General features: G+C 32.8%; 1 protein-coding gene across 12 annotated transcripts in view; it reads right to left on the bottom strand.

Annotated features, from left to right (window-relative positions):
- Positions 1 to 12,298: 12,298 nt before the first annotated feature.
- Positions 12,299 to 27,447, bottom strand: part of LOC127866594 (FMRFamide receptor-like) — a 77,377-nt gene continuing 62,228 nt past the window's right edge. For all 12 annotated transcript variants that reach the window (XM_052407233.1, XM_052407236.1, XM_052407230.1 and 9 more), the window contains one exon: positions 12,299 to 16,230. In XM_052407233.1, coding sequence (XP_052263193.1) covers positions 15,006 to 16,124 — 1,119 coding nt within the window. In that variant the 5' untranslated portion in view covers positions 16,125 to 16,230 and the 3' untranslated portion in view covers positions 12,299 to 15,005. The remainder of the gene's footprint in view (positions 16,231 to 27,447) is intronic.

Raw genomic sequence — 27,447 nt, 5'->3', positions numbered from 1 at the left:
AGTATCGGTATAAAACAGACATTAAATAAGAAATTGCAATACATGCTATCTCTGATAAAATAATGTTTATCGTATAACCTTCAATAAGTTGCTTTAATAAATATTGGATCCCGTACTGCCTAATCATCGACTAAATTGCTGCCACCCTTGTCTCCTCTTTTATATACATGCATATTTCATAATTAAAACGATTTATATTGATTGATACTGTTAAAGAAATAAATAAGTAAATCTCCTGATCACCTTCCCCAAATAATGACCTCATTCTTGTTTTTTGTTGAAACAATTGTTCTGTGAAATGTTTATGTGAACTATACGCTCACCTGTTGTCACAATATATGTATCATGTATTATGTGACCTGTGAACCAAATAAAGATATGTTCTGTTCCGTTCTGTTCTAAGTGATCAAAATAGCCAGGCTCCAAACTAAAAGACGAATTACATAATTATATAGGTTATTGAGGGCTGAGATATTTTTAAGTTTTCCTTTTTAAACATTCTCATTAAAGTTGAGAATGTTTGGAATGATATAGGATGTCACATAACTCAAAATGCTTGATTTATTTGCTCCTAATGTGGCCGAAATGTAAAATAAATGTGAACTCAAGTTGTTAATTATAACAGATAAACCGATTTTTTTTTTCTGAAAATAAACGTTGGAAGAATAACATAATATATCATTGTCAGTACAAAAACATTCGAAATTTAAATGCACTTCAAGAAACCAAGCAGTCTGACCACTATTTTAAAATCGGTGATGAATAACATTGTATTCGTTGGACTTCTTCCTTGATTAAACGAATGCAAATAAGTGTCATAAAATGGATTTTACATCTATTGTAAAATAAATATACAACATTAAATTTTCATACTGATGATTAAAAAAGTAAAACTAAGGATCTAAATCTGTTTCAGATCCCTTACATCTCTATTTCTCCCGACTCAGTTCATTTCATCAATACCAACACTATCTTAATCAAACATAAGCACTAAGTATACAAGTCATTCGTGTTTGACGCATAAAGATTAAACATTGCATTAAGTAGTTTACTGTCATGACAAAACAATACGATTGGTTTATATTTGAAATCTTAATACTTTTATTTTACCGTTCTGACATACAAATACAGTATGCAAAGTAAAATTTCGACAACAGTGATTTCGGCTGTGTGACAAATTAAAACATATACGCATTACTCAAATCGTTCCTAGTACAACACAATATATCATCACAATGGCTGTTTGCTTCCGTTGTCTTTAATTTAAATACCAGACAATTTTAATTATTTCTAATAACAGTGTCGTCAAAATGCGTTCGTGTTGTAACAGTGCGACAATTTGCTTGCCCCGGTTTAAACAATGGAAATCATTAGATTCACTTTAATATTATCTCTCTGACAAAATAATCGTGTTTTCGAAGCAAACACATAAATATCAATCATACTTATTTGTTTTAATCATATCCCTTGTTTTCAAGATTCATGATACGCACATAGATATCCTATATTTGCTGTTACATTCCATGCATATTCTACAAGTAAAAGTCGCCAATTTGTATCAGTAAAATTGATTAATTGTGCTTGATTTCTTCCCGTTCGAACATACGGTTTACGTCTATCATCTCAAACGCACTATTTTTATAAACTTATAGTGCTTGTTGGCCCTTAATGCGGTACAGAAGCGCCGTCGATTTCATCGTTACTTGATAACCCAAAACCACCAAGATGTTTGCAAACAGAAAAGCACATCGAAAGTGCATGTTTATATACTGTTTATAACACATGGAATGTTGTATCTATAAAAAAAATCATTGATAGTATTCCCGCAAGCTACATTGCACGGACATGTCACGGATATATTTCTGCTTTGTTTTCTAAAATTTCCAAGTAGATATTAATTAATCCCTTCAGCACCATGCACTGCAGATGACATTTTTGTTGAACCAGATCGGAACAAATTAACGAATTACACACGACCATTAAACTAAAACATTTTCAATAAAAATCACATAAAATCTGGTAACAGACAATATGCCTATTTCCGGACATCTTTTTGCATGAGATTTATTCTAGATTAGCTGTATATTTTGTCTTTAAATGTTTAGCAACATGAGATATTGCAAAAAAATAATCAGTTTTACCCAAAGACCATCGTTATAGTCATAACAAAGGATCCTCGTATAATAATGCTAGTTCAAATATTTGATATATGAGCCGATAAATTCGATTAATGATGTTTTACATTAATTCCAATCAACCGTACATTCGACCCAATGTTTTGATTCGCTAATGTGTGTGTAATAACGTCATAATCATCAGACGGAAACTCTATTGGATTGTCATATCTCTATGCTGAAATCTTAACACTATTAAAGAATTTCGACGTGAATTGTAAAACATGTATTTTGAAATGTGAGAAGCAAGCAGCGCTTTACGGTACTTGATAGATATTTTTCAACTAACATTATATATTATTATTATTATCATTATTATTATTATAATTATTATTATTATTATTATTATTATTATTATTATTATTATTATTATTATTATTATTGAAGACTGTATTTATAGTTGATTAATATTTGTTCAACGAATGGAAAATAATGAAACCTATAAAACAACTTCCCGATTGTTCTATTGATATTGTGAACATTTCATTGTTTGAATCTTGTAAACGCTTTTGTTTAATTGATAAATACCATTGGTTTCCAGGCGCGAAATTTTCCACAGGAAGAGGTATTGAAATGATGTAACATCAGCAGTTTCAATTTGATTGATATGTTTAGTTCCAAACGCAAATTAAAGCCTTTCAAATCTTAACAGAAAACTCTCTTTCTTTTAAATTAAACACAAATTATTTAGCAAACTCTGGAATGAAAATGCAAGTCAATCTGCTAATCATGAACAATTAAATCTAATTTGTAATTCATTATTCCGATTGAGTCTTCCATCAGGATGAAAATCACCGTCCAATATACTCGTCCTTACATATACCTGAGCCTCGCTTTGGGGAAACGGGGTTTAATAAATTTGTTTGAAGTGTCGTCCAAATTAAGTCCCTCACAGGATAATCTGGGACGACAATGTCTGCCTTAACTAGATTTCTGCTAAATAGAGACACATTTTAATCAAACAATTCAATGAACACGGAAAGTGTCGTCCCTGATTAGCTTTTGCGGACTTAACATGCTAATCTTGGACGACACTTTTACCCTCGTATATAAAGCCTCGTTTTGCCACAGCGCGGCTCAATGCCAATTGCATTTTACCTACCGAAAACGATAACGGGAGTATGATAAAATACCTTTAAATTCCGTTTTGTTCGATATAATATTTTATCCAGACCCATAATCCAGAGGGAAAAAATCATTCATATATAGTGTAAAATGTTCTTATTTAAATCGATAGTTTAATTAAAACAAGAGATATTCATATTAAACCTGTATGTTATTTTTATATTAACTTGTGTTTATATATTAATCTGTGAGAGTATACAAGTGTTGAACTAAAATAAGTTCATTTACTGAACTTATTTTCTAGTAGCACGCATATTTTATTATATTACAAAAACACGTCTGCTAGATATCAATTATTCAATAAAGATAACGTTCCAAATATGATATGCTAGTAATTAATTATAATTTAAAAACGACGCGTGGAAATTACGACACATACGTTTATTACTTCTTTCAACCCTTGGTGTACACGTACACGTTAGCAAGATACACACCTATGAAATTCTAGCTATGTTCCGTTTGAAACAATATCAAGCACTGCTAACAGTGGGATTATCTGACAACGCCTTTCATAATAGATGATATGAAAAAAATATTTATGAAATCAGTTGGTTTGTGTAGTTGTGCACATCAACAATTGAATCTTCAACAAACAAAGAGTAATCTATCGATTTATTTATTGGAATAAAGTCCATTAATCTTTCCGCAGAACTACACTTTTTATTTCAATGAAAGCGAACTATGATTTCGTTATACATGATGTTCGGCATTTTTGTCCACATACTACACTTGCACCCACGCGCATTTCGTTGATCAAATCGGCAAGAAAGTCAGAAAATAAGTTACTAAGTAAATGTATTAAATCGTTATTCAAACGAATTTAGATAAAAGCTATAGGCGCCAAAACGAGTGGTGGTTTTCGTTTACCGAAATATTGTAGAATCTTTTACGACGTTAATTCTATATACAGAGTCGTTTCCACCATTACTTGCCCAAAGGCACGATATAATACAATACAATACCGTAACCCCAAGAAATAAAGATGTCGTTTCCGTATCCCCCTACTTTTGATGAATAATAAATCCATTTAGGACCTTATTTAATAAACATTAATGTTGAGTCTGAACAAAACATGTATTTCGTTCTTCGAATACATAAATTTGTATTAAATATTGACGCGTACATTTTTTTTCACATATCAATGTTTTAATTGTTTAGTGTAATTGCTTACAACTAAAGTGCAAGTGTGTTCAGATTGTAGGATAACATGGAAACCAGTTATGCATTTGGCTTTTCCCAATCTGATTTCACCTCGACAACATGCACAATTTAATTATTTACCAATTCATAATGAAATCGTAGTTTGTAGACAGATATATTACTCGATTGGAAGTGAATGGCTTAGGTGGGTTAATTAAAGCATGACGATCTTTTTAAAAGAAAAACTACTGCTCCTAAAAAAATTTTCATTAAACACTCGCCGTTCTTTTGTTGACAATGTTTTGTGCAATGACAAGCGGACGCTCGCTCCTTTTGCTGAGTCGCATATATCACGCTCATATTTCCGCTACTTGTCGTGAGCAGGTGCTTGAAGTCTGAAGAACGAGTTCGCAACGGTACAATAAGCGCATCGCTTCTTTTTTTAAAGCATTGTCAGCTTTGATTTAATACTACGATATAAGTATAAAAAAATCTCATCCATGAAAGGTCACACACTAAACAAAAGGTGTAAAGTTTCAGAGAAAGACCCAACTGTGCGTTCTTATGAATTGAATAGTTATGTTTAAAGTATATCAGTATTTATTGATAAATGTTGTCCTCATGACCTTTCGCTAATTAGACAGTAAATATTAAAATCCTTAGACTTATTTAGCCTAAACTAACTAGAATATCAGTTTGTCGCGGTAGCATTTTGGTCAAAAACGTTTTATTTTGATTTGACTCCATCTTCACGAATCCATCACATAATGTTTCTGGAACTGAACATATGCTTTCGTCCACTTAAAGCCCCTATACAACCGCGTTTAAAAACTAACGTCCGACTTCGCACATGCTGAATAGATAACTTAACATGGAACAGTCCGCTGCAAAATGTAAAAAAACATAATTTGCGGTATAACTCATCTTTATATTTATCATGCACTAATTTTGGTAAATGAGTAACTTTAAGTAAGACATGCAAAAAATAACGGCACACTATTGCATCAATGAACAAAGTGTAATATAAACACGAAGTTGATACAGTGTTATGAAATAGTTCTAGTATAAACGTTGAATTTAAGTTAACCCAAAACCGCAAACACATATACTACGATACAAACTGATATTTCCAATTTGGACATTTCGGCAAGACAAAGTAATCGAAGGTAAACTCGTTTTATCAAAAAGAACTATTTACAATTCTTACACCAGTCATAAACACAAAGATTGATAAATAAAGTCGCTAATAAAATAAATGATACACGTGTTGGTTTATCTTCTTAAATTAAGATACATTGAACGAATCAATACTTCAAAACGATAACACATTATCAATCAAACACGTTTTTAATTGATGACCTTCATGGCACCTCAACTTATCATGACGTTATCGATTTCCTCAATCATTTAAAACAACTCATAACAATATTATTATCCCTTAATTTATGTTCGCATTTGTACAGATCGACTCGTATGTTGTGTGGCTCTTTTATCATAGACAGGTTTAAACGAGCGCATGGTCATTTCAGTTAAATTTATTGAAACTTAGATGACGGCAGAAAAAAAGTATTTTGGAGTTAAATTGAACAAGTCCAGCGTTTAACGCTGAAATAATGTGTGTTGTCATAAATTTAGTTAAAGGCTACGTCAAGAAATAAGCACATTGTCAAGAAAACTTGTTCTTTGTTAATAATGTTTTAAAGGCAGGTAATAATTTGTGAAAAGTTGCTTAAATGTAATGTATTATTTTACAGCTGAAATGTGTATAATTTGATAATCCATAAAATAAACAACAGAATATGAATACAATTACGCAAGGCAGACCATAACGGTGAGAGCAACAGTGCTGCCTCCGTCGCCAGCTCTCCTCTGATCACTGTATTATTGGCATCTTAACGCCATACTCGTTCCGATTCGCGGCTTCATACACAGTCTTACTTAAAGCGTTCAAGGCTGAAAGACTGCGGATTGCCATCAATTGAGCTTAACCCATTTAAGCCTAGTGGACTCTCCCATCCTTCTAAATTGGATCAATTTATTTCCAATATTAGGGGTGTCTAGCATATTCATTTCTATATTTAGAATATTTCTTACAGAAATTCCTTGAAGAAAACAGCGTAGACACAGATAAGCCGCATCTGGGTCTACGCTGTTTGCTAAGGCCTTTTTTTCTAGACGCTAGGCATAAATGGGTTAAGGTCACGTCAAATACACTTTTTTTAGAAAACAGTATTTTATCGACGAAACGTTTCTACAAAATATGAATATGCGCGTATTTTTCCGCGCTCAATGATATTGAAGGTACTAAAGCAGAGGAGGTCAATGAGCAAATGTCGTCTAAAAAGCAATACATGTTTGTTTTTATTTGCGGTACTACTTTAGTACATAAAAATGCACTAAACTAATGTAAGAAAACCTTTGAAATTAATCGACCATAAACTTGTATGTTGATGTCCATATTTGCTTTACTTGTAATGAAAAACGAATAAATATAAACGCAAAAATGACCACGTAAAAGGGCAATTTTGAAAGTGTTTAACGCTCCGTCGTCGCTTTTTCAGTCAATTGATGTAAGCCAATAAATAAACAATATTCAGGCCCTGATTCCTTATCATGTATTAGCTAAATACAGTAACTGTTATAGCATAGAATACATACGAAACCCACTTAAATGTCCTCGTGAAATCTAAATAATACAAGTAAGCTAAAAATAGCATTCTCTAACACTTCAAAGTGTGTTGATAATTGAAACATATGTCTTTTAAAATGTTTTTAGGGTAGCTGCGACGATTATCTGTTAATAATCATCCACAATCGCATCGGTTGTCTAACACACAGCTCAAAATAAATTCCTAAGCAATAAAAAAAACTTCCATCAGAGTAACAGATGCGCTTGGGCTTCAAACATAAACTGGATTTAAATTGTTTTTAATAATTCGTTGAGCATAAATCATGCCTATCTATTTTCACAGTTGTAGCTTTTTAAAAGTTGTGTGTACTTTATTTAATAAGCTGTTTGAAAATGGGCATTTCCCTGAAATGTGGAGTGGGGTTTTATTGTACCATTATATAAAAAGGGAAGTAAGAATGATGTTAACAACTACAGGGGGGTTACATTATTAAGTACATTTGGGAATTTATTTACTAAAGTCATTAACAATAGACTGAATAATTGGGCAGAAAATTATCATGTATATATATAGAATCACAGGCAGGTTTTAGACAAAACATGGGTACTATCGATAATATTTTTGTATTACATGGTGTTATTAATTATTTACTAAATGAAAAAATGAGATTGAATGCTGTATTTGTGGATTTTACTAAAGCGTTCGATTATTTAGTTCGAGATATTATCTGGTATAAACTTTTGAAACTAGGAGTTCAAGGAAAAATGATAAATATTATTAAATCTATGTATGTAAATGTGAAATCAAGAATCAAATTAGGTAATATAATAAGTAATGAAGACTTTCTTGTTTATTAGGAGTGAGACAGGGTGAATCTTTATCACCATTCCTTTTTTCTATTTATTTGAATGATATTGAGGAACATTTTATGTTAAATGGTTTTAATGGGATTGATATTGAAATGTTGAAATTATTTCTGTTACTATATGCAGATGATATTGTTATTATGGCTGAATCGCAGGAAGAACTTAAAAAGGGTTTGTGCTTGTTGGAAGAAAACTGTGATAGGTGGAAACTTTGTGTAAATTCAAATAAAACTTAAGTTATGGTTTTTAAAAAAAGGGGACAATTAAGGAGAAAAATTGAATTTTGCATATAAAGGCGACGTTATAGAAATTGTAAAATCCTTTACATATTAAGGAATTTTATTTACCACCGGATCATCATTTACAAGTACTTTTGAAACTCTTGCTGGACAAGCTTCAAACGCGGTTTTTAAATTAAATTCATATTTACTTAATTTTCCTTCAATCAATATTCAGACCAAATTACAGCTATTTGATCAACTTGGTTTACCCATTTTAAATTATGGCTCAGAAATATGGGGCTTAAATGAATCCATGACACTTGAGAGAGTACATTTAAGTTTCTGTAAAAAAATTATTAGGTGTGAAAATTCAAACTCAAAATAATTTTGTGTATGGAGAACTTGGTAGAACATTCTTAATCGTGAGACGTGCAGTTAATGTAATAAGGTATTGGCTAAAAGTTACCCAGTTAGAAAACCATAAATATGTTAAGTGTATATATTTACATATGTGTAACTGTTTGATAAGTAAACCAAATATGCACACATGGGCAAAAGCTGTTTGTAACTTGTTGCAGTCCTTGGGATTACATTATGCATGGATAAACCAAGGAGTAGGTGATGATAAGTGCTTTTTATCTCTTGTTAAATCCAGATTAAATGATGCTTTTATACAAAATTGGATGTCTGAACTGAGTAATTCATCAAGAGCAGTAAGTTATCATCTTTTTTGTAAATTTGAATTCCAGCCTTATTTAAATGATGTTACTATTGATAAGTTTTGGTTTAGTCTGTGCCGACTAAGAGTATCCTCTCATAGATTAGAAATAGAGTCAGGCACATGGCATAAACCAGAATCTATACCAGTCCGGAAAGAAAATGTCAACATTGCAATGTCTTTGAGGATGAATTTCATTTTTTGTTTGAATGTTCCTTATACAAGGATATTAGAAAAAAATACATAAAGCAATATTACTGGAAAAGACCAAATATTCCAAAATTTATAGAGTTAATGCAATCTGATAACCAAACAATTAACAGAAATTTAGCAAATTATGTTCATAAAGCATTTATTCAAAGAAATGTCTATAAATATTATTTTTGAGTAATTTACATGTCAGAAAAGTTGACTTCTTGCTGTCAATAGCGCTTTTTATGTTCACATTATGTTGAAATACATGTATCTTTTTAACAATGTATGTAAAGAACATAATATAGTTTGAATATGATAAATCATGTCATGAACTTGTATTTATTGATGACCACTTGCATGCATTTTGTTTGTATAAATATATTCAACATACATGTGTACTCATGGACTGTAATGTCTAATGTATCTTGAAAAAACCATGTATTTGATACGCCATGGTCTATGACTGGTTTTCAAAACTATAGTTCAACAGTAAACGATATACTTTTCTAGCTCTATAAAACGCCTCTGTCCCGACAACGGTCACTTGCACCTATTCATTGCCATGGCCGGGACTTATTATTCAGATAATCAGATAATGATATGCGTCGAACAAAAGGTAAATTGTGTAATAACAGGTTATGGCGTTGATATAACAGGGTTTTTTTTGGCCCGATTTTATAGCCGAAATTCGAAGTTCCCAATCCCAAAAAAAGTATACTTTTTTTCCCAAAATGTGGCAAAAAATTCCCAATTGCCAAAAGAAAGAAGTCTTATGTGTATTTTATCTCAATTTCAATTCAATTACATCTAACAAAGTATTATATGATTTTTTTCTTTTAATTTGAATGATTATAAAGAGTTAAATCAAATTTAGTATTTCCCTTATCAGTGGACTTTTCGTGTGGAAAAAAAAGGCTAATGAATTTATTTTCCCAATTTCATGAAAATGCCGATAAAATTCCCAATTCCAAAGCCATGGGCTATCTTCCCAAAATGTGGGAAAAAAAACCTGTATAAAATGCGCTTAATTATTTTAAATTGCACACGTTCTATTCAGGTTATAGATAAAGAATGAAATCGCTCCTAATACACCTCTAAGATAAAAGAGGACGGGTTCAAGCATTACACTAAAGTACCAAGTGTATTAAGTTACTACTGAACATAAGAAATACTGATCGGGAATTGTTCTCTTCAACGTTTATGTTATTGCCGTTTTTGTTTTGTAATTGTACTGATCTTTTCGAAACTAAATTCTCGGCGCTGTCTTCATGTGCTTTAATTGAAAATACAAGGGAAAAATAATGCCGAAACCCCAAAACAAATAAACCTGAGTATAAAATGTACCTTAAATTTGACTTATTTAATGTAGTTTTAATAATCATTTTGATTATTGTTTGACTAGTTCGTGTTTTGCATATATTGCTGACAGCTTCATCTTATTTCCTTCCGCATTTCCTCATGCAATAATTGCACTATCAAACCAGCCTCGCGCAATCAGCGCGCCTAGCAACCGTGCAAAGATATTTCTGAAACGCATTTATTTTCTCCCAATAGACAGTATATGAATATACCAGCAAATTAAACAGGAACATTAACATATTACTCATTTGATTCACTGCTGCTGGAGGCTCTATTTTTAACAATTATAAACGTTTATTGCATGCTTGTTCTTGAAAAAAAACACTTTAGTATAAGGCAAAGGGATGTGCACTTTTTGTTGGGATCATTAAAAGCCAATTATGAATAATCGTATTTTCTATTGTAAACATCATAAATATTTTCCACTAATAATGAATAGAAAAAGTCCCATAATTTTTGGCATATTTAAAAAAAAAATATGTTTACTTAATGTTACATAATTATGTGATAATCGCCTTATTGTTGGCGGCTGGAATTTCGAACATGATTTATTTATACCTGTATTCTTCTGGACTTAATAAGAGAGCATAACTCAATCTCAGTAACTCATTCGAGAAAAGGTTGCCTTCTTACTGTCAACATAATTGAACAGAGCATCTGGGACGGAATATATCAATTCAATAAGCAGTTATACCGTATGGTCGCAATTGGCAATTTTCTGGCGCAAACGGCAAACCATTCATCTTGTATGGCGTACTGAATTGTATTTAAACGATGAGATTGGCTTCCCTATTGCGGTAACAGTAGGAAAATTAAAGCGTGTAAAGTACTGAAGACCGATTAGAATTTTGCTTTCTGTTGGCGAATGGTGTTTTTGTTCGGAACTGAAACGTTTGTGTTTTTTTGTTGTTCTCTCATAACTTTTCAGCGATCATATTGTAAACAAATAACAAGAAAACAACTGACAATGAATCTCGCCATAAAATTGCCGGTATTGAGTGCCATGATATTCTAGTCAAGATACCGGATAATGTGTTAACATTTGTATAAATTTCCAGGAACGATTCACCATACATTTGATGTATTAATTGTTGTCTTTTTAGGGAGTTTTCGAGAAATTGTCATATTCATATTCACACTTTGCTTGTACTGAAGACGTTATTCCATTCATTTAACAGCAGGTCTAAACAAGGTCACTGACGTACTTGGGTGTAGTGATTGATTAATAATTGTTTTCTGTAGGCTTAAATGTGTCACTGATGTCAATCCAGTGATGAAAATGTGTTGACAGTCCAGGTCGAGATGGTAGCGATTTACAAAGTAGAAATATCTTATGATGATCGAATGGGTATTCCATTCGCTTTCCGTCCACACGCCACTGTTGTTGTGTTTTATAATCATATGTGCATCTTTGAGTGAGGTCATTCCTTAACAACCGTAAACAAATATGTCATTGTGATTCGCCGATAATTTTATAAGAATTTATTCGTTATAATTCACTACAAGAAGTTATACGTCCGATTATTTATTGTCTATGTAATGTTTTGAAACAGGAATTAATTCAATATTCTGCTGTATTCCCCGCTCGCATTCTTCATGACATAAATCTTAAATCGCATAATACACCGTAACCATTTATTGCCCGCCAGAAATTATGCATACTGCAAAAGTATAGATGTTTAGTGCGTGAATGAACCCCCCAATACTTAAGGTAAGGAAACATGTCAAAATAGTTCAATAACTGTTTCTTGGTAAGTTCTATAAATAAATGCCCATATCTACGTCAGTCTCTTTAGGCGAACATTGTGATATCCATAACTACCTCTACTCATCCCTTGATTATGTATGCTGTCTGGAACCACAACAAGACTTTAAGATTTATTATTTATTGCTGCTTTCCTGGCATACGTATAATAATAAATATGTAAATGCAAAATAGTCTAACAAATCACAGTTGACAGTTAAGTAACAAAACAGGAGACAATGTCACATTCCATTGAACAAGAAGCGCTTCAAAATTGATACAAAATGTATATCAAATTTCAAAAGATTATTCCGATGCGAATTCTAATGTTGCTTTAAATATTGTGTTAAGTTGTGCAAATATGTTTTAACTGCTAACCTTTATCACATGGTCAATGCCATAAAAAGATCAATTCTTTTAAAACACTGCTCCTAAAACGAATATGTATGGACTAACTAGTATGAGACAATCATGATATTTACACGTGTCCCTAACAGACGTATTATTATAAAATCCCGGGCAAATATTAGCTTATTTATCATGCAAACTGACTTCGTCGCTAGATTGAGTAAATGTAAACATTATCATATTCTTATCTGGTACGCACAAAATGTCATTAAAGTTGTGAAATTACTAGTCACATATTTTCTTTCATCTGAAAAAAAACACGCATACATATTAATTGTTTATATAATCAAAACGATCCATTATTTATATGGACATGTATTGAAACATTACGACGGTGTACATAAAATAATAAACGTTATGGGAAAGGATATTGGACACTTTGACAAAAGCGACCACATGAGACAATTTCTAAACATAACAATTACACAATACGCAACATTTTTGAGAATTTAAATATCACAAATGATGTATACAAGCATAGGATTGAGCTAAATAAATTGGTCCATGTTATGGAAACAAAACAGTCATAAACATAATGCATATTACAATGGAAAAAAGGACATGTGTATATATGTGTCAAGAATTAATAAATATACAATGGCCCTGTGAGTTAATTTGCCCAGCTGGTTTACCAGTACTAAGAAGACATACAAGTCAATAACAGACAACCGCCCAACTTGGATTAGAGGCAGGAAAAAAAGGGGCGTAGAAAGGATTCCATGACCGATTGCCTCACAAGTTATGTAGCCCGGCTGTGGATCGGACCCGCAATGTAACCCGGCTGTGGATCGTACCCGCAATCCTCGGATTTATAGTCTAGCGCTCTACCAAATGAGGTAGCCATCCCGATAAATTCAAGTGTATGAAAATGAAATTACATAATCACGAATATTTACGTTAACCCCGATGATTTAATGTTGTCGACTTGATGACAATCATGTTACATGTTTAATTTAAATATGGAGCAAGCTGATTGTCAAAATAATTTGGAATTAACAAATAGATGGTTTTGCATTGTGTAGGTGTTCATATATAACTAAAACAAGCACTTAGCTTTCTTATCACATGGCAAATATGTAGAGCAAGACAAAGCGAAAATAAAGAATTCGAAATAAGAATTAAATATTTAAATTTAATTTTGCACTCTTAGTATTATCCGGTGACCGATGTAAAGTACTTGTCTGTTTGTAATAAAACGTGACATAGTACTTTAAGCACACGATGCAATAACTGTATCAGCAACCGATGCTGTTGACAAGCATATAATTATTGATTAACGTTCTATACAGTTAATTAGATATACTTATATTAATTATTATACATGTTTAAGATCGTTTATCTTAGTCAATAAAAAAGTGCGTAATGGCTGCACTGACGAAAAAAAGAGAGATTGAAGATAAACAAAAATCAAAGCAGCTCCATTTGTGCGTACTGTACATACAATTGTATTTTTTCAGTAAATCAAGCATTGATTAATGGCTTTGAAAAAAGAAACGCAACTTATGAAAGAAAAACATATATTAAATTTCTAAAACATTTATAAAAGCTTTGGTCATATTTCAAAAATAGCATTACTCAAAATTTTTTTGCCAAAATACCAACAAAAAGGGTCTTGAAATAAAGAAACATTACAATCTGTAATTTGCACATACTTTGTTGAGTAGAGCAGTTTATTCACTGCATCGTATAATTAATATTCCCATAGAAGGTCAAAAGCCTGAATATCACAAATGCATACACGGCCTGCATGTAAGCAACACAAAAACATTCAAAAAAGACACGCCTTATAAGTTACTGATGTTATGACAATAAAACTACAGTAATTTGAAACAACGTGTTTCACAGAATATGGTTATCTTGACCAACCATTTATGATCAATTGAAGAAAGAAAAATAATTACCAAAAAGTTTTTGTGTATGATATGCCGATCAGAAATTTAAGTATTGCTGTTTGTTGAGACCAATCTTATCGATGTTTATTGGCCAAGGTTACTAGTATTGGAAAATCAGATTGAATTTGTTTCGAAAGACAAAGTCGTTTTTATAACAAAGCTTCTTTGCATACATATCCTTATATATGTAAAAATGCAATGTTCAATGCCAAAATAAGAATAGTTCCTCACCTAAAACGCGTCACTAAGACAAAGCTGGAAATATAATTGACAAAAAAACTTTATGAAAAGTCAAAATTTCAAGACATGTGTTCTACCCTATAGTACAAAACTGTCTATGGCATGACCAATAGCTTTGCGACACAGGACACACTTACATTTAAGACATTCTGATTTCACTATCTACCAGTTTCAAAGTGTTCATTACTCTATTTTTTATGCAACTGTTCATAAAATCTTGCATCAACGCTGGCCCACGATGTGGCTCTGAATGTCGTTTCATCGCTCGATTGCCTTTCTAACATATCACTTGATTATCGCTTGCATTTCAACGTACATGTTTCATCAGTCATGTCTTCTGAATCGTACACCTGCATGTTTGTCAACTTTGTCATTTCTGTTCCTCCGTTGTGAGAGTACGATCCATTCTGATTTAATGACCGTCTTTGACTACAAACGTGTTTAAACGTTTTGAAAAGTACGTGTCTGAATTTGCGGCCAACCGCAGTGTAAATGAGGAAATTAACTGACGCGTTCAAAGCAAACAGAGTGTTACTAACACATAGCCACTTGGTCAACACGTCTTCACCAAGAAACCAAAATTGGGCAACAAGACCTGGCGTTTGGCACAAAATGAAGACAACGACGATCAAAACCAGCACAATGCTCATATTTGTTTCACTGTTCTCATTCGGAGTTGGTACCGATCTTCTTCGGCGCATGCGCATTAACTCCTTGATTAACAACGTGTTCAAGATACCTAGAAGTACCAAAGGTATAATGTAAATAATAACCATGTAGGCATACACAGCATAGTACTGTTCATAGCCCTCAGTTTTACCCAAATCTGTAGAGACAATTGAAAAACAGTTAGTTTTATTATCGCATGCTGTGACCGTGATTGCAAACCATCGCGGTATGTTATATCCAACAGCAATAAAAATAATACTTCCGATCAGAATGAAAGCATTTCTCTTGTTGCAGATGTGCACAGTAGTGAACGGATGGCATATGGAAATATAGCGTTCAATGGCAACTGCCACCGTTACCCAGACGTTGATAAATTGCAGCGTCATCACAATGTAATTGACTGGCGTGTAAATATGCGGGTAAATGACGTCAGTAAAGTGAACCATGCCGGGATTTTCGGGATAGAGTTGAGTTATGGAAACTGAGGATAACCCCATGATACATCCAATAATAATTCCGGTGTCGGTAACAACAAGAGTTCGTAAAAAGTAAATTGTTGTGGACTTCATTTCCATTCTAAATAGGACAATTATGTTGAGGATATTGCCGATGAAGCCTATGACGCCGATGATAGGCATTATGATGCCCCAGAAGATAAACATGAGCTGCTTCTGTCCTTTGTCCTGGAGGTACCCATCTCCTACGGAGATATTCACCGCAAGATTAAGCTCGGCCACAGGCATTTTGGTCCTTCCTTCCCTACACTTGCAGGTATCCTTGCTTCCTCGAAGATCTATGGTAGCTACGCGTCGATTACTAATATTTCCTTGGCAACGGCAGTATGGTTACCTGAAAAATAATACCATTAAATTTATACACTCGGATGAATGCATTTTTGAAGAGTTTAAAACTATCAAGATGATTGGGTCTACTATCGTTTAACTCTTAAAGCAGATTTGGGTTTGTTCTATAAACAATATAATGTGAATAATTTATGCACACAGATGATCGACAAAATGAAGGCGAATACAAAACCGATACGCAGCGAATGGTAAGACGAATTTCAATCCTGATACCGTTTGTTGAGTTAGTACACACATTTAAATATATGATCCGCAATTACATGCTTTTGTTTAACCAATATCGTTGTGTTAGAGTTTTCTGCTATATGTTACTTGAATATTTAATTTGATAACAATAGCATAAGAAAGTCTTCATAGAAATTACCGTTGCTCAAATACGAGAATCAAAGGCATAGATTGACGGTTGAAATGTCAGTGTGATATTTTTCATTTCAGCTCCGTGCAATTTCTAAGTTTGACACATGCCAATTTTACTTAACACAAAACTCCAAAATGTGCCTGTGTGCGTTAAGAACAATATGCATTCATTAATCCGAGTGGTAGTCAAAGCACGTTTCCGAACGAAAACTTCCATATTAATATTGTTTGATGCCTCCATATAATTGTTTTATGTGCAGTAGCGTAGGTAAAATAACATATATCTTTTACACTACAATATACAATTATACGCCTAGTATGTTCATAACATAAACTTGTTGTGCTTATTGCGTACAGATACTAGAAGCCTATTTGCAAAACGTTTATTTGACAGATGCTCTGCCTCGAGGCAAGTAATGACTGACGGATGTTCATTCGAACAAAGCATACGTATCGTTTGTTCACCAAATGAAATTCGCCCCTGATCAAAGCGAATTGATATATTGCTAGTTTATATTTAAATTGACATTTGCTAAGAAAGCACATTAACATTTACCTGCTGAAAAATTTTACTTAATGGTTCATATGTACTTTTTCAGAAAAAAAGAAAACATCGATCATCGACAAATGTTGTGTACTGAACAAAACAAGTAACTCACGTTTTATTGCATAATAATTATGGTAAATAAAATGACCGCATTAAATCTTGTCATGGTATGCAAGGTTTCGAATATAGGGAGATGGAGATGTGTGCTCGAGTGTGGTACAAGTAAGATTTTCTAAGGTTTTACCGACCATTTAAACTTTTTTTATTTTTCGGAACACCGAAATTCACAAAGCCACTTATCAAAGGATACAAAATAAATGATTCAGTGTGCATTTGTTTAATACATTTCAATGTCAAAGTACGAAAATACGGAAAGCCAGAAACATGAAGAAATTTATGAAATTAATAAAGTGCATAGGTTTTCCCTAAGTAGCTTTTTAAAACTTGTTTTATAGGCTGTGTTGACAGTAAGACTGTAAAAATATATTGATCTATGAAGTCAGTATTCAAATTGACGTTTCATAATTTAGAAATATGATACCTAGGATTAATTATAATCTAAATTAGGATGTCCGTTTGTATGGGAAGAAACATTTAAAGAAAACATGTTCAACAAATGACTTGTGAATAAATATCGTATAATGAGGTAAAATTAAGTATTTGTTGTTCATGTATAAACGTCCTCTCCGTATAAAAAAGCCTTTGATAATGGTAATTATTACGCAATTTAATTTGAAGTTTATTTCATCGTTTACATGTCATCTGACCAGACCACAGAAAGTATGTACGTACAAGACAACATAAATCTGTAAATTATTCCATGAACTCATGTGTCATATTAAGAAACAAGTTTAAATCGAAATGGATAAAAAGAGTTGAAATTAAACGAAATCTAATGTATCAACCAATTACGGATTTTAGCAAAACAAGTATTAACTTAACATATCTCTTAGAGGCTTTCATAACTGCCTTTAGTATCTCTTGCAGATGGAAATTTACGAAATATGCAATACAAATCCGCTCTTTTTAAAATCGACTTACAGATCCCATATTCATGCTAAAAAAATGAAATTTTAAAATACGTCGTACGTTGTCTATTAACTTCTGAAGTATAATACTTAACATTAAATGAACAACAGCTTGATAACGCTGTGCAATGCAACATAGTCGTGTACGTTGAAGTTTTCATCACCTGATCGAAGAATGGTTGAAAATCGCTTCAGGATTATTGGCGAGTGAGTCTCTTTCTGCGAGTGAGTCTCTTTCTGCGATAATTGGGCTGAATGCATGCGTTCAGTGTCGGCCCAGATTAGCCTGTGCGGACAGCAGGGACGACAATAGCCGCTTTAATCTATTTCATTTATTAAAAAAAAACGAAGTATCTTCTAAACAAAAATCCAGTCTAGGCGGAAAGTTTCATTTTTTTATAATAAATATTAAATACCATAAATTCTGGAAAAATGATGTTTATAGTTACGTGTATGTGATAAAATTGATTTAAATACATTTAAATGCTACGCATCTGATATCAAAAAAGCTACGCAGCTAATAGCGGATCAAGCACGTCTTTTAATGAATAACATGTAGATATTTTCGTGCTAATTATTTCATACGGTAATAAAACCCGTCATAACTATTGACGCCCACATGCTGTGTAGATGGAACGGTTCCCTTGTATTACACACAGGAAACATATTGGGGTTAATGACAGATGCGGAAATACTTAATTACTTATGTAAATAGGATACTTCGCTTATTATCTATTCATTTTGCTTGAACACTAACTGAAAGGTGTTACGTCTCAATTCCGGAACTTAAGAATACACGGTAATCAAGAGATAACTGTGAAATAACTTTGCCCACTAACATTGTACTACATATCAGACGATATGTTCGAATAACGTATTTTAGGATAGTGAAACAATAACAACCATCTTTCGTAGTTAATAATGAGCACCTTAACTGCTGTTACGTGGACATTTATAAAGTATGTTTTAGTTCTGATGCGCAGATTACGCTTGTTTAGGTCCTTTTGGGTATTTATGTTAGTATCCAGAATGTTATGATTTTCTGTATTCTGATTGTCGCGTCTATATATGTAACAAATATGAAATAAAAACTGGGGGGAGGGGGTCATCGCAAATTATTGTTATATTATGTAATTTGTTCCATACTACATTTTTACAAATCAACATTTCGGCAATTCCTGGAACACCGGTTGTGTAAAAATTTGTATACAATAGAATTATACCAACACACGAACTTATTATTTCCCGGGATAATCAAGCATGTAGTTCATTTAATGTTGGTTAACACATACTAAACAAGATGGAACCTTGTAATGCGTATTAAATGGTATTACGAGTTGGCGTATAATTTAGTTATTGCAATGTGTTGACATGAACATATGTCATTTAGATATTCAATTTATATTTATAAATATCCGTTTAGCTGTTATAAGAAATGCTTGAACTGTTAATTCAATAAACAAAACTGCAAGTGCATTTAATATACTGAGTATATAAGAAGTTGAAAGGTCATCGTGATTTGTTTGCTGATGCAGCCATTAGAAATAGCTCAGATTGGAGAAATTACACATAATATATGTATTATTGTAAAATATTTTCTCAAACATATTTATTAAATAGGTTTCTCATATACAAATACATTCATTATCTAAAAGTGAGATAATGTAAATTGAACGTTTGTACCAACAAGTTAATTATTTGAAAAGAAAACATAGTTATCAGCTTTTTTGTAATTGTATGTTTTCTTATTATTATATGTTAGCGATTTCTTATTTTCAAAGTGTAAATTTACATATTGGAGCAAATTAATAATTACATCAGGAATCAACATGAATTTTATATAAAAATGATTATAATCTAAACGCAACAATTATTAAAAATAAGTGTGTCTAAGCTTTTGAGCAAACTAAACAAAGTACCGTAAGGTGGTGTATAATAATCGTACATCCTGAAATAATTTCCTCCTTGAATGTTTTTCAGCTCATACTTAGTATAACCATATAATTAGGGTTCAACAAATAAGTTGTATACATCTTGCGAAACAATATTAAGCAAACATTTCATTTGTTTTTATGTGAGTGTAAGTTCTCGTACTGCGTTATGTCTTGACATAATCATTGTCACATCAAAAACGTGCGATGCAGCTAATGTAGACAACATTTACAGTCTTCACGTTGCTCACATGCATATGAATGTCGCGTGACAACCATGAATGATAAACTGTGTCGCTGGACAAACGAATGACATGACACGCTCCAATTCCGTCCTCCATTAGCATTTGAACTACATTCATTACGACAAAAGAGCTTTTTTTTATACATCTTAGTCTATTTTCGTTGACATAAGGTAAGAGTCGTTAATAGTATATAACACGACAATATACACATACACATCATGGAACGATTTTTAACATCCCTTAATATAAGAAGAGAATTAGAAATTTCAACAACGCATTGAGCACTTTGGGGCGGACTTAATGCTGACGTGTATTTTGTTTATCAGCACGCGAAACACTAAATCAATTGATTTTTTTTTCAAATAAGACAGATGAAAAGTGTTTCACTCTTTTTTTTCACTGTCAATACGGTCTAACCATTTGTGAAAGGAACGCATTCTTGCCATAGAAAACATAGATTTTACCGGTTATAATGAATTATCTGATACACGCTTTGCTTGAAACAGAGATGATGAGACCGCGTTTCTTAACAAGAGTACCTGAAAAACTTCGAAGTCAAAATGCGAAAATGGGTATTATGCCATATCCGGTCAGCGTAGCTCCAGCCAAGCCTGCAAATCCGCGCTGTCTGATAAGAAGTTACCCTGTCCGCTTATGCGACCGCGAATCCTGTCGTGACTTTATACCGGACAGCGTAATGCCTGATCAGACTTATAACCCATGTATGCCTAGTGTCTAGAAAAAAGGTCTTGGCAAACAGCGTTGACACCGATGAGACGCCACATTATGAGGCGTTTCATCAGGGTCTGCGCTGTTTGCTAAAATGAATTTATGTAAGAAATATTCTAAATATAGAAATATATATACTAGACATCTCTTATTTTGGAAATAAATTGATCCAATTTAGAAGGATGGGAGAGTACACTAGGCGTAAATGGGTTAAGATTGCGAAGTGTGATCTGGAGCAACGCTGGCCGCATTCGGCATAATACACATTTTGCATAACACGGTACATTTATCCTTATGTCTTTTATTGCAAAGAAGTGTATATTTATATTTACTCTTCATTAAGTATTCTTTTGATGCTACATATCTCAAAATCCATTGAAACGAAACAAGTAGCGATACGGGTAACTTGTCAAATATATCACTAGATAAACCTTCTCCAAATGGATACCGCGTTCGCCGTCTGAGCGGGCGGTCGATGTTTTGACAATGACATGGTACTCATTCTGGCATGCCCCGTTATCTTTACAGTAGCTAGAGAAACTAGGGGTACTATTTGTTACTCTGTTGGTCGTCCGACTAGAAATAAACACAACGGTTGCAAGGCTATTCTAAAGTTAGCCTGATTCGTACTCATAGCATGAACGTTAACGCGAAGGTTTACAATTACTTAAACATGCAACCAACACTTAACAGTTTTACTTTGCAGACATTTTTCCAAAATACGCCATAAAACACCACTAGAATGTTTTGTGATGAAACTACCAGGTGAAGGGAATTCTTGATTACTCGCAGAATTGTCACTCTCAAAGTCAATGGCAGTATAAAAAGCGATTGTCTTCGTTTTGTTTTGGATTCGGTAGTATAGAAATTAGGATGTTTATGTAACATTTGGTATCTAATCTTAGATTACGAGAACGCGAGTCATAGAATGTAGTTCATCCGCTTAGAAAATGTAAACGTATAGCGCGTAACGAATGGTTTATGTTAACCCTTTTATGCCTAGTTGACTCTCTCATCCTTCTAAATTGGATCAATTTATTTCCAAAATTAGGGATGTCTTGATGCCGATGACAATGTAGATCATGGCGGTGATGGTTCTTTACTAGGGCGTGGATGAATAATGTTCGTTTTTGTTGCTAAAAACACTTGCTTTTCCTAAATTTACAGCTTAAGTTTCATCTGGTTTATATTAGAAGAAATTAATTATCGCTATCAATGATACCGATACATTTTACAAGTACACTGGTTGAAGAATGTTGTTGTAAAATGTGAGAGATTCTCCATAAACTGCGATACATTTTTTTCTTTAAAACCTCAAATCATGTTAACAGCTAGGGGAGCTAATCGGTGTTAACAGTTTTATTTTACCTGACCTATTCTGAACTCAATGTATCGCTTCGTAAGTAGGTATAACCAAATGTTTTACTGTCATATGCACTTGTTTTAAACAAATTTGGTTAGTATCAACATTTTATTAAATTTGTGATTATTGCATCATTTTTTATTAAACTGAGTTTACAAACTTACAAATGCTATTTATAGCGTACCATTATATGTACGACCTATGAGTCTTTAAATATACTTATAAATATTTATTCTATATGCCATTTTCATCTAGTATTGCATTTAATACGTGAGTGTTAGTCTTATTAACACACTGACAAATGTCTATATAATTATATGCACTTATAATGTTTGACTATATGCATGATAAAACATCCTTGAAATTATATAATGCACGCATAATCTTGATATAAGCAGACCTTTCACCATTTCATTTGTGAACTCGATCGGCCGGATCAGAGTTCATTTTACGAAATTATTGAACACGTATCGCTATTGTGTTGTTGTTTTTTAACTTTAATTTTGCTACTGATGAAACTTTCATACTTCCATTGACATTTACTGAATGTGGACTGCCACATTGCCCATGCATACGCAAACCAGAATTGCCATGATGGGATTGCTGCTATAGTATGCTCGACGGTTTATGTCCAATCCCTAATGGATGTAAAACACGAAAAATAGTTTCACTCTGTTAGTATGATAAGATATACACTAAATTAAATAATTCATCGAAAAGCTCTCTGCAATGTAACGCAGAGCAATGATCCAGTATTTTATTCGAATTTTGGTCACATTGTCCTGATATGACAAAATGGAACGTACACAGTGCAAAAAGCAACCGACAAAACGTAATAAAAAGTGTATGGATATTGAATTGGAAATAAAGGCGCACGAGTCTGAATAAAGTTGTATTTTGAGAAAAATACGCACTCAGGGAAAAAGTTGCAAAGTGATTTACAGCATGATGTTTTGTAATCATAGATTGATATGATAATTTACATATCATATAAGCTATGTCTATGGCAGGCTTTTTGTATGTGGCATAAACTGTCGATCATAAATTGGTCTCTTTATTTTTGCGTTGAATTCCACCCATTCTTCTAGAACATTTTCTGAACACATCTTGTTTATTTTAAAACATTTTAATCGGATGTGCAACTTTGCATACTCAACCGAAATAATAAATATTTTATTAGTGACTAATTGATTAATATGACAATGTAAATTGGCATTGCATATTCATACACAGTGTAGGCTACACATATAATATAGAGAATGCGGTTCTCGATTTAAAACACAAATTGAAATGTGCGCCAAACCTAAATTATGAACGATATCTTCAGAGTAAATTGTCAAAATGCAAAATAATGAACGGAAATCAGTTTGATCAATGCCGATAAACTGAAATGTCATGAGTTCATCTGAAGTGTTGCGGCTCATATTACATGTTAGTTTTGCTATCCGAAAACGAGGCTGAACGCACGTGTTTAAAGTATCGTTAAAAATAATATACCGTCCTGTACGCATAGGGACGACACTTTCCTACACTTGATTTCCGCTACGAAGTGACTTATTTTACACAAGCAATGCCATAAAAGAGTCCCTGATAAGCTTGTGAGGACTGAACAGGTTAATCTGGGACGACACTTCACGCATATGCATTAAGCCCCGTTTTCAGAAAGCGCGTTCATTAATTGTTAAAGATGCCATCGAATGACATGCCATACCAATCCCAACGCAATTAACACATACTGTTCATATTATTTTACATAAAAATCTCTGCAACTCAAATACGCGATATTTGACAAGTACGTCGAACATAATTATTGTTAACATTAAGCAAAATCTCAGAGGTTCAAAATTAAAACTTCCGCTCCCAATACACACAAGTCTTATACTAGACGAGTACGTCAAACATAATTATGGTTAACATTTAGCAAAATCTGAAATGTTCAAAATTAAAACGTCCTATCCCAATACACATAAATATAATATTGAAGATTATAAACAATGGAACAAGAACGCATAAATCTATTTACTAAAGATTGCAAACAATGGAGCATACACGCATAAGTAATTACTAGTAATAATTGATATTTGATTTCTCTGGAAAGTTGAGTATTAAAGTGGGACTAAAAGTAACTGCTTTTATTATTATCAGAAACGCCCTATATTTGCTGATACATTCTTTGCATATTCTATAAAGAATAGCCGCCAAGTTATATACATAAAATTGTTGCATTGTTATGTATTCTTATCTCTCACATATACGATTTACTTCCAACATTTAAATCGCAATCTGTGTATAAATCGGTAAAAAAGGGCTTCCCATGTCAAAGTGAAATGATAACTCAAAACACTCAAGATGATTGGAAAACAGAATAGTTAAAACAATGCATATGTCTCAAAAGTATATTATGACTGCATTTTTACATATTGCTTAGTACGCATGAAATGTTTCAAACATGTTTTATCTTTGAAAAACAAAGTCAAATATGGTAATCCCGAAAGCTACTTGCAACGGACATGTCACTGATCATATATCCGCTCATACATTCGACTCCTTGTTTTAATTGTCTTATGTCCGTATAATAACATAATAATCATGTGATGGAACCAATATGTTGTGTCGAATTATTACTATATTTTCATATTACCAATATAACATGACTTCGCTGAGAATAGTAAAACATGCACGGTACATTACGGTAGTTGTTAGATATTTTACCAGCCAACATTATATATTAGAAAATATTTATAAATATATATTCTACGAACTGTATAATTACATTTGAAGACTAAATTAATATTATAATAATCACTTTTTAAACATATGACAAAAAAATGTAACCTAAAACAAAATTACACAATAATTTTGTAAATATCGATCACCATTTTAATTTGTTAAGATTGATGGCCATAATTTCAACTCGGTAAATTTTTCACAGGAAGAGGTATTGAAATGATGTAACAGCATAACAGTATATCTGAGTTAAATGTTAACATGTTTCATACACAAATTAAAGTCTCTCAAATCTAAGAATAATACAGAAAATTCACTTATTTGTAATTCAATACAGATTTCTGGGAAAACTCTGAGATGAAATGCCAGTCAATCTGCTAATCATGGATATTATTCAACATTTCGATTGAGTCTACCATCAGAATGCAAATAATCTGCCCATATTCTCTTCTTAACATATAAAGGAGCCTCGCTCTATGAAAACGAGGCTTAATGTATGCGCGTAAAGTGAACAGCGGACTGCGCAGGCTAATCTGGCACGAAACTTTACGTACATGCATTAAACCCCGTTATCTTACAGCGCGGCCCAAATGCAACGTCGTTGAACCTACCCTCAGGGTTCACGTGAGTATACTTGTACACTTTTCAATCCCGTATGTTTCGCAATAACATTGTACACTGTTTTTTGTCCAGATCCTTTAGCCATATGAGAAATGTTTCTCGCGAATGCATAAGCATTTTGTAAAATGTTCTTTTATATCGGTAGTTTCTTTAAAAAAGAGATGTTTAAAAACATGCATGGTACATTTTTATTAATTTTTGTTTATCTATTTATCTGTAGATGAAATTTTTTAAGAAGCAGGTACATTTTATTTTATAGAAATAACGCGTCTGCCAGATATCACTAATTTAATCAAGATAAAGTTCCGCACATTAAATGTTCGCTATTACTTATAATTTGAAAACGACGTATAGGGATTATAAAACAATCTTCTATTACTACTTTAAACCTTTGGTGCACACGTGTTCGTTAGTAATAGATACACACCTGTTTATGGTGAAACTATCTAGCAATGCTTTTCATAACAGTTATTCAGTTGTTCTTGTTTTTAATATTTATGATATCAGATGATTCGTGTAGGTGAACACAATACTAAATATTAGTTGTTTTCATTATCTGCTTGACTATTGTAATCTTCCTCAACCAAACCGTGAGTATTCCGTTTACGGATTACATTTTTTCGAATGTATTTCATTTATCATTCTGTTGATTTTTTATTCATTTACATTAGAGTAAACGTATTCATACAAATGTTCAAGTATTGTAATTACACTCTTGCGTCGTTCAAAACGAAAAAGTAGTGAGCTAATACGTTCCTATGTAAACGAATTCAATCGCTATTCAAAATATTTAGGATAAAGGCTATAGGCAGCCAAACGAGTGGTGGTTTTCGTTGAACGAAATATTATAGAATCTTCTACGACGTTAATTCTATAAACAGATTCGTTTCCATTATTACTTGCCCAAAGGCTCGATATAAAACAAAACAATCCCGTAACCCCAAGAAATAAAGATGTCCTTTCCGTAGCCCCCTACTTTGTTTTGATGAATAATAAATGCACTTAGGACCTTAAAACACATTAATATTAAGAATGAACAATCATTGCATATTGTGTCATACAAATACACATTACTCCAATGTTAACGAGTTTATTTTAATCGACATATCAACGTTGTATTTTGAATGTAATCGCTTTCAGATTGTAAGATAGCTGGGAAACCAGGAAATGCATTTTGCTTTTCCCAATCTGATTTCACCTCGACATCATGCACAATTAAAATATTTTCCCATTCGTTTTAAACTCGTAGTTTGTATACAGCTCAATTGGACGTTGGATTTTTTAAATAAGATTGTTAAATTAAAGCATCAAGGTCATTTCCAAAGCCATACTATTGCTCAAAAAAGTGTTTCATTAATAATTACTCGCCGTACTTTTCTCGTCAGTATCACATGCAGTGCAAAGTGGACGCTTCTTTGGCTTGGTCGCATATATCACGCTATTATTTCCGTTACATGTCGAAAGCAGGTGATTCTAGAAGAAGTTTGGATCGGTACAAGAATCGCATCGCTTACTTTTTTTAGCACTCTACGCTATCATATAATAATACAATATAAGCCACAATTTCTCGAGTAAACAGCATCACATGAAAGATCACACATGAAACAGCAGGTCTTTAGTTTCAGAAAATCCTTCAAAATGCGTTTAATGAATTG

The sequence above is a fragment of the Dreissena polymorpha genome, chromosome 2 (genome assembly GCF_020536995.1).
Source record: "Dreissena polymorpha isolate Duluth1 chromosome 2, UMN_Dpol_1.0, whole genome shotgun sequence".
NCBI lineage: Eukaryota > Metazoa > Mollusca > Bivalvia > Myida > Dreissenidae > Dreissena > Dreissena polymorpha.
The sequence above is the reverse complement of the archived record's forward strand: the minus strand, read 5'-3'. Positions and strand labels throughout refer to the sequence as shown.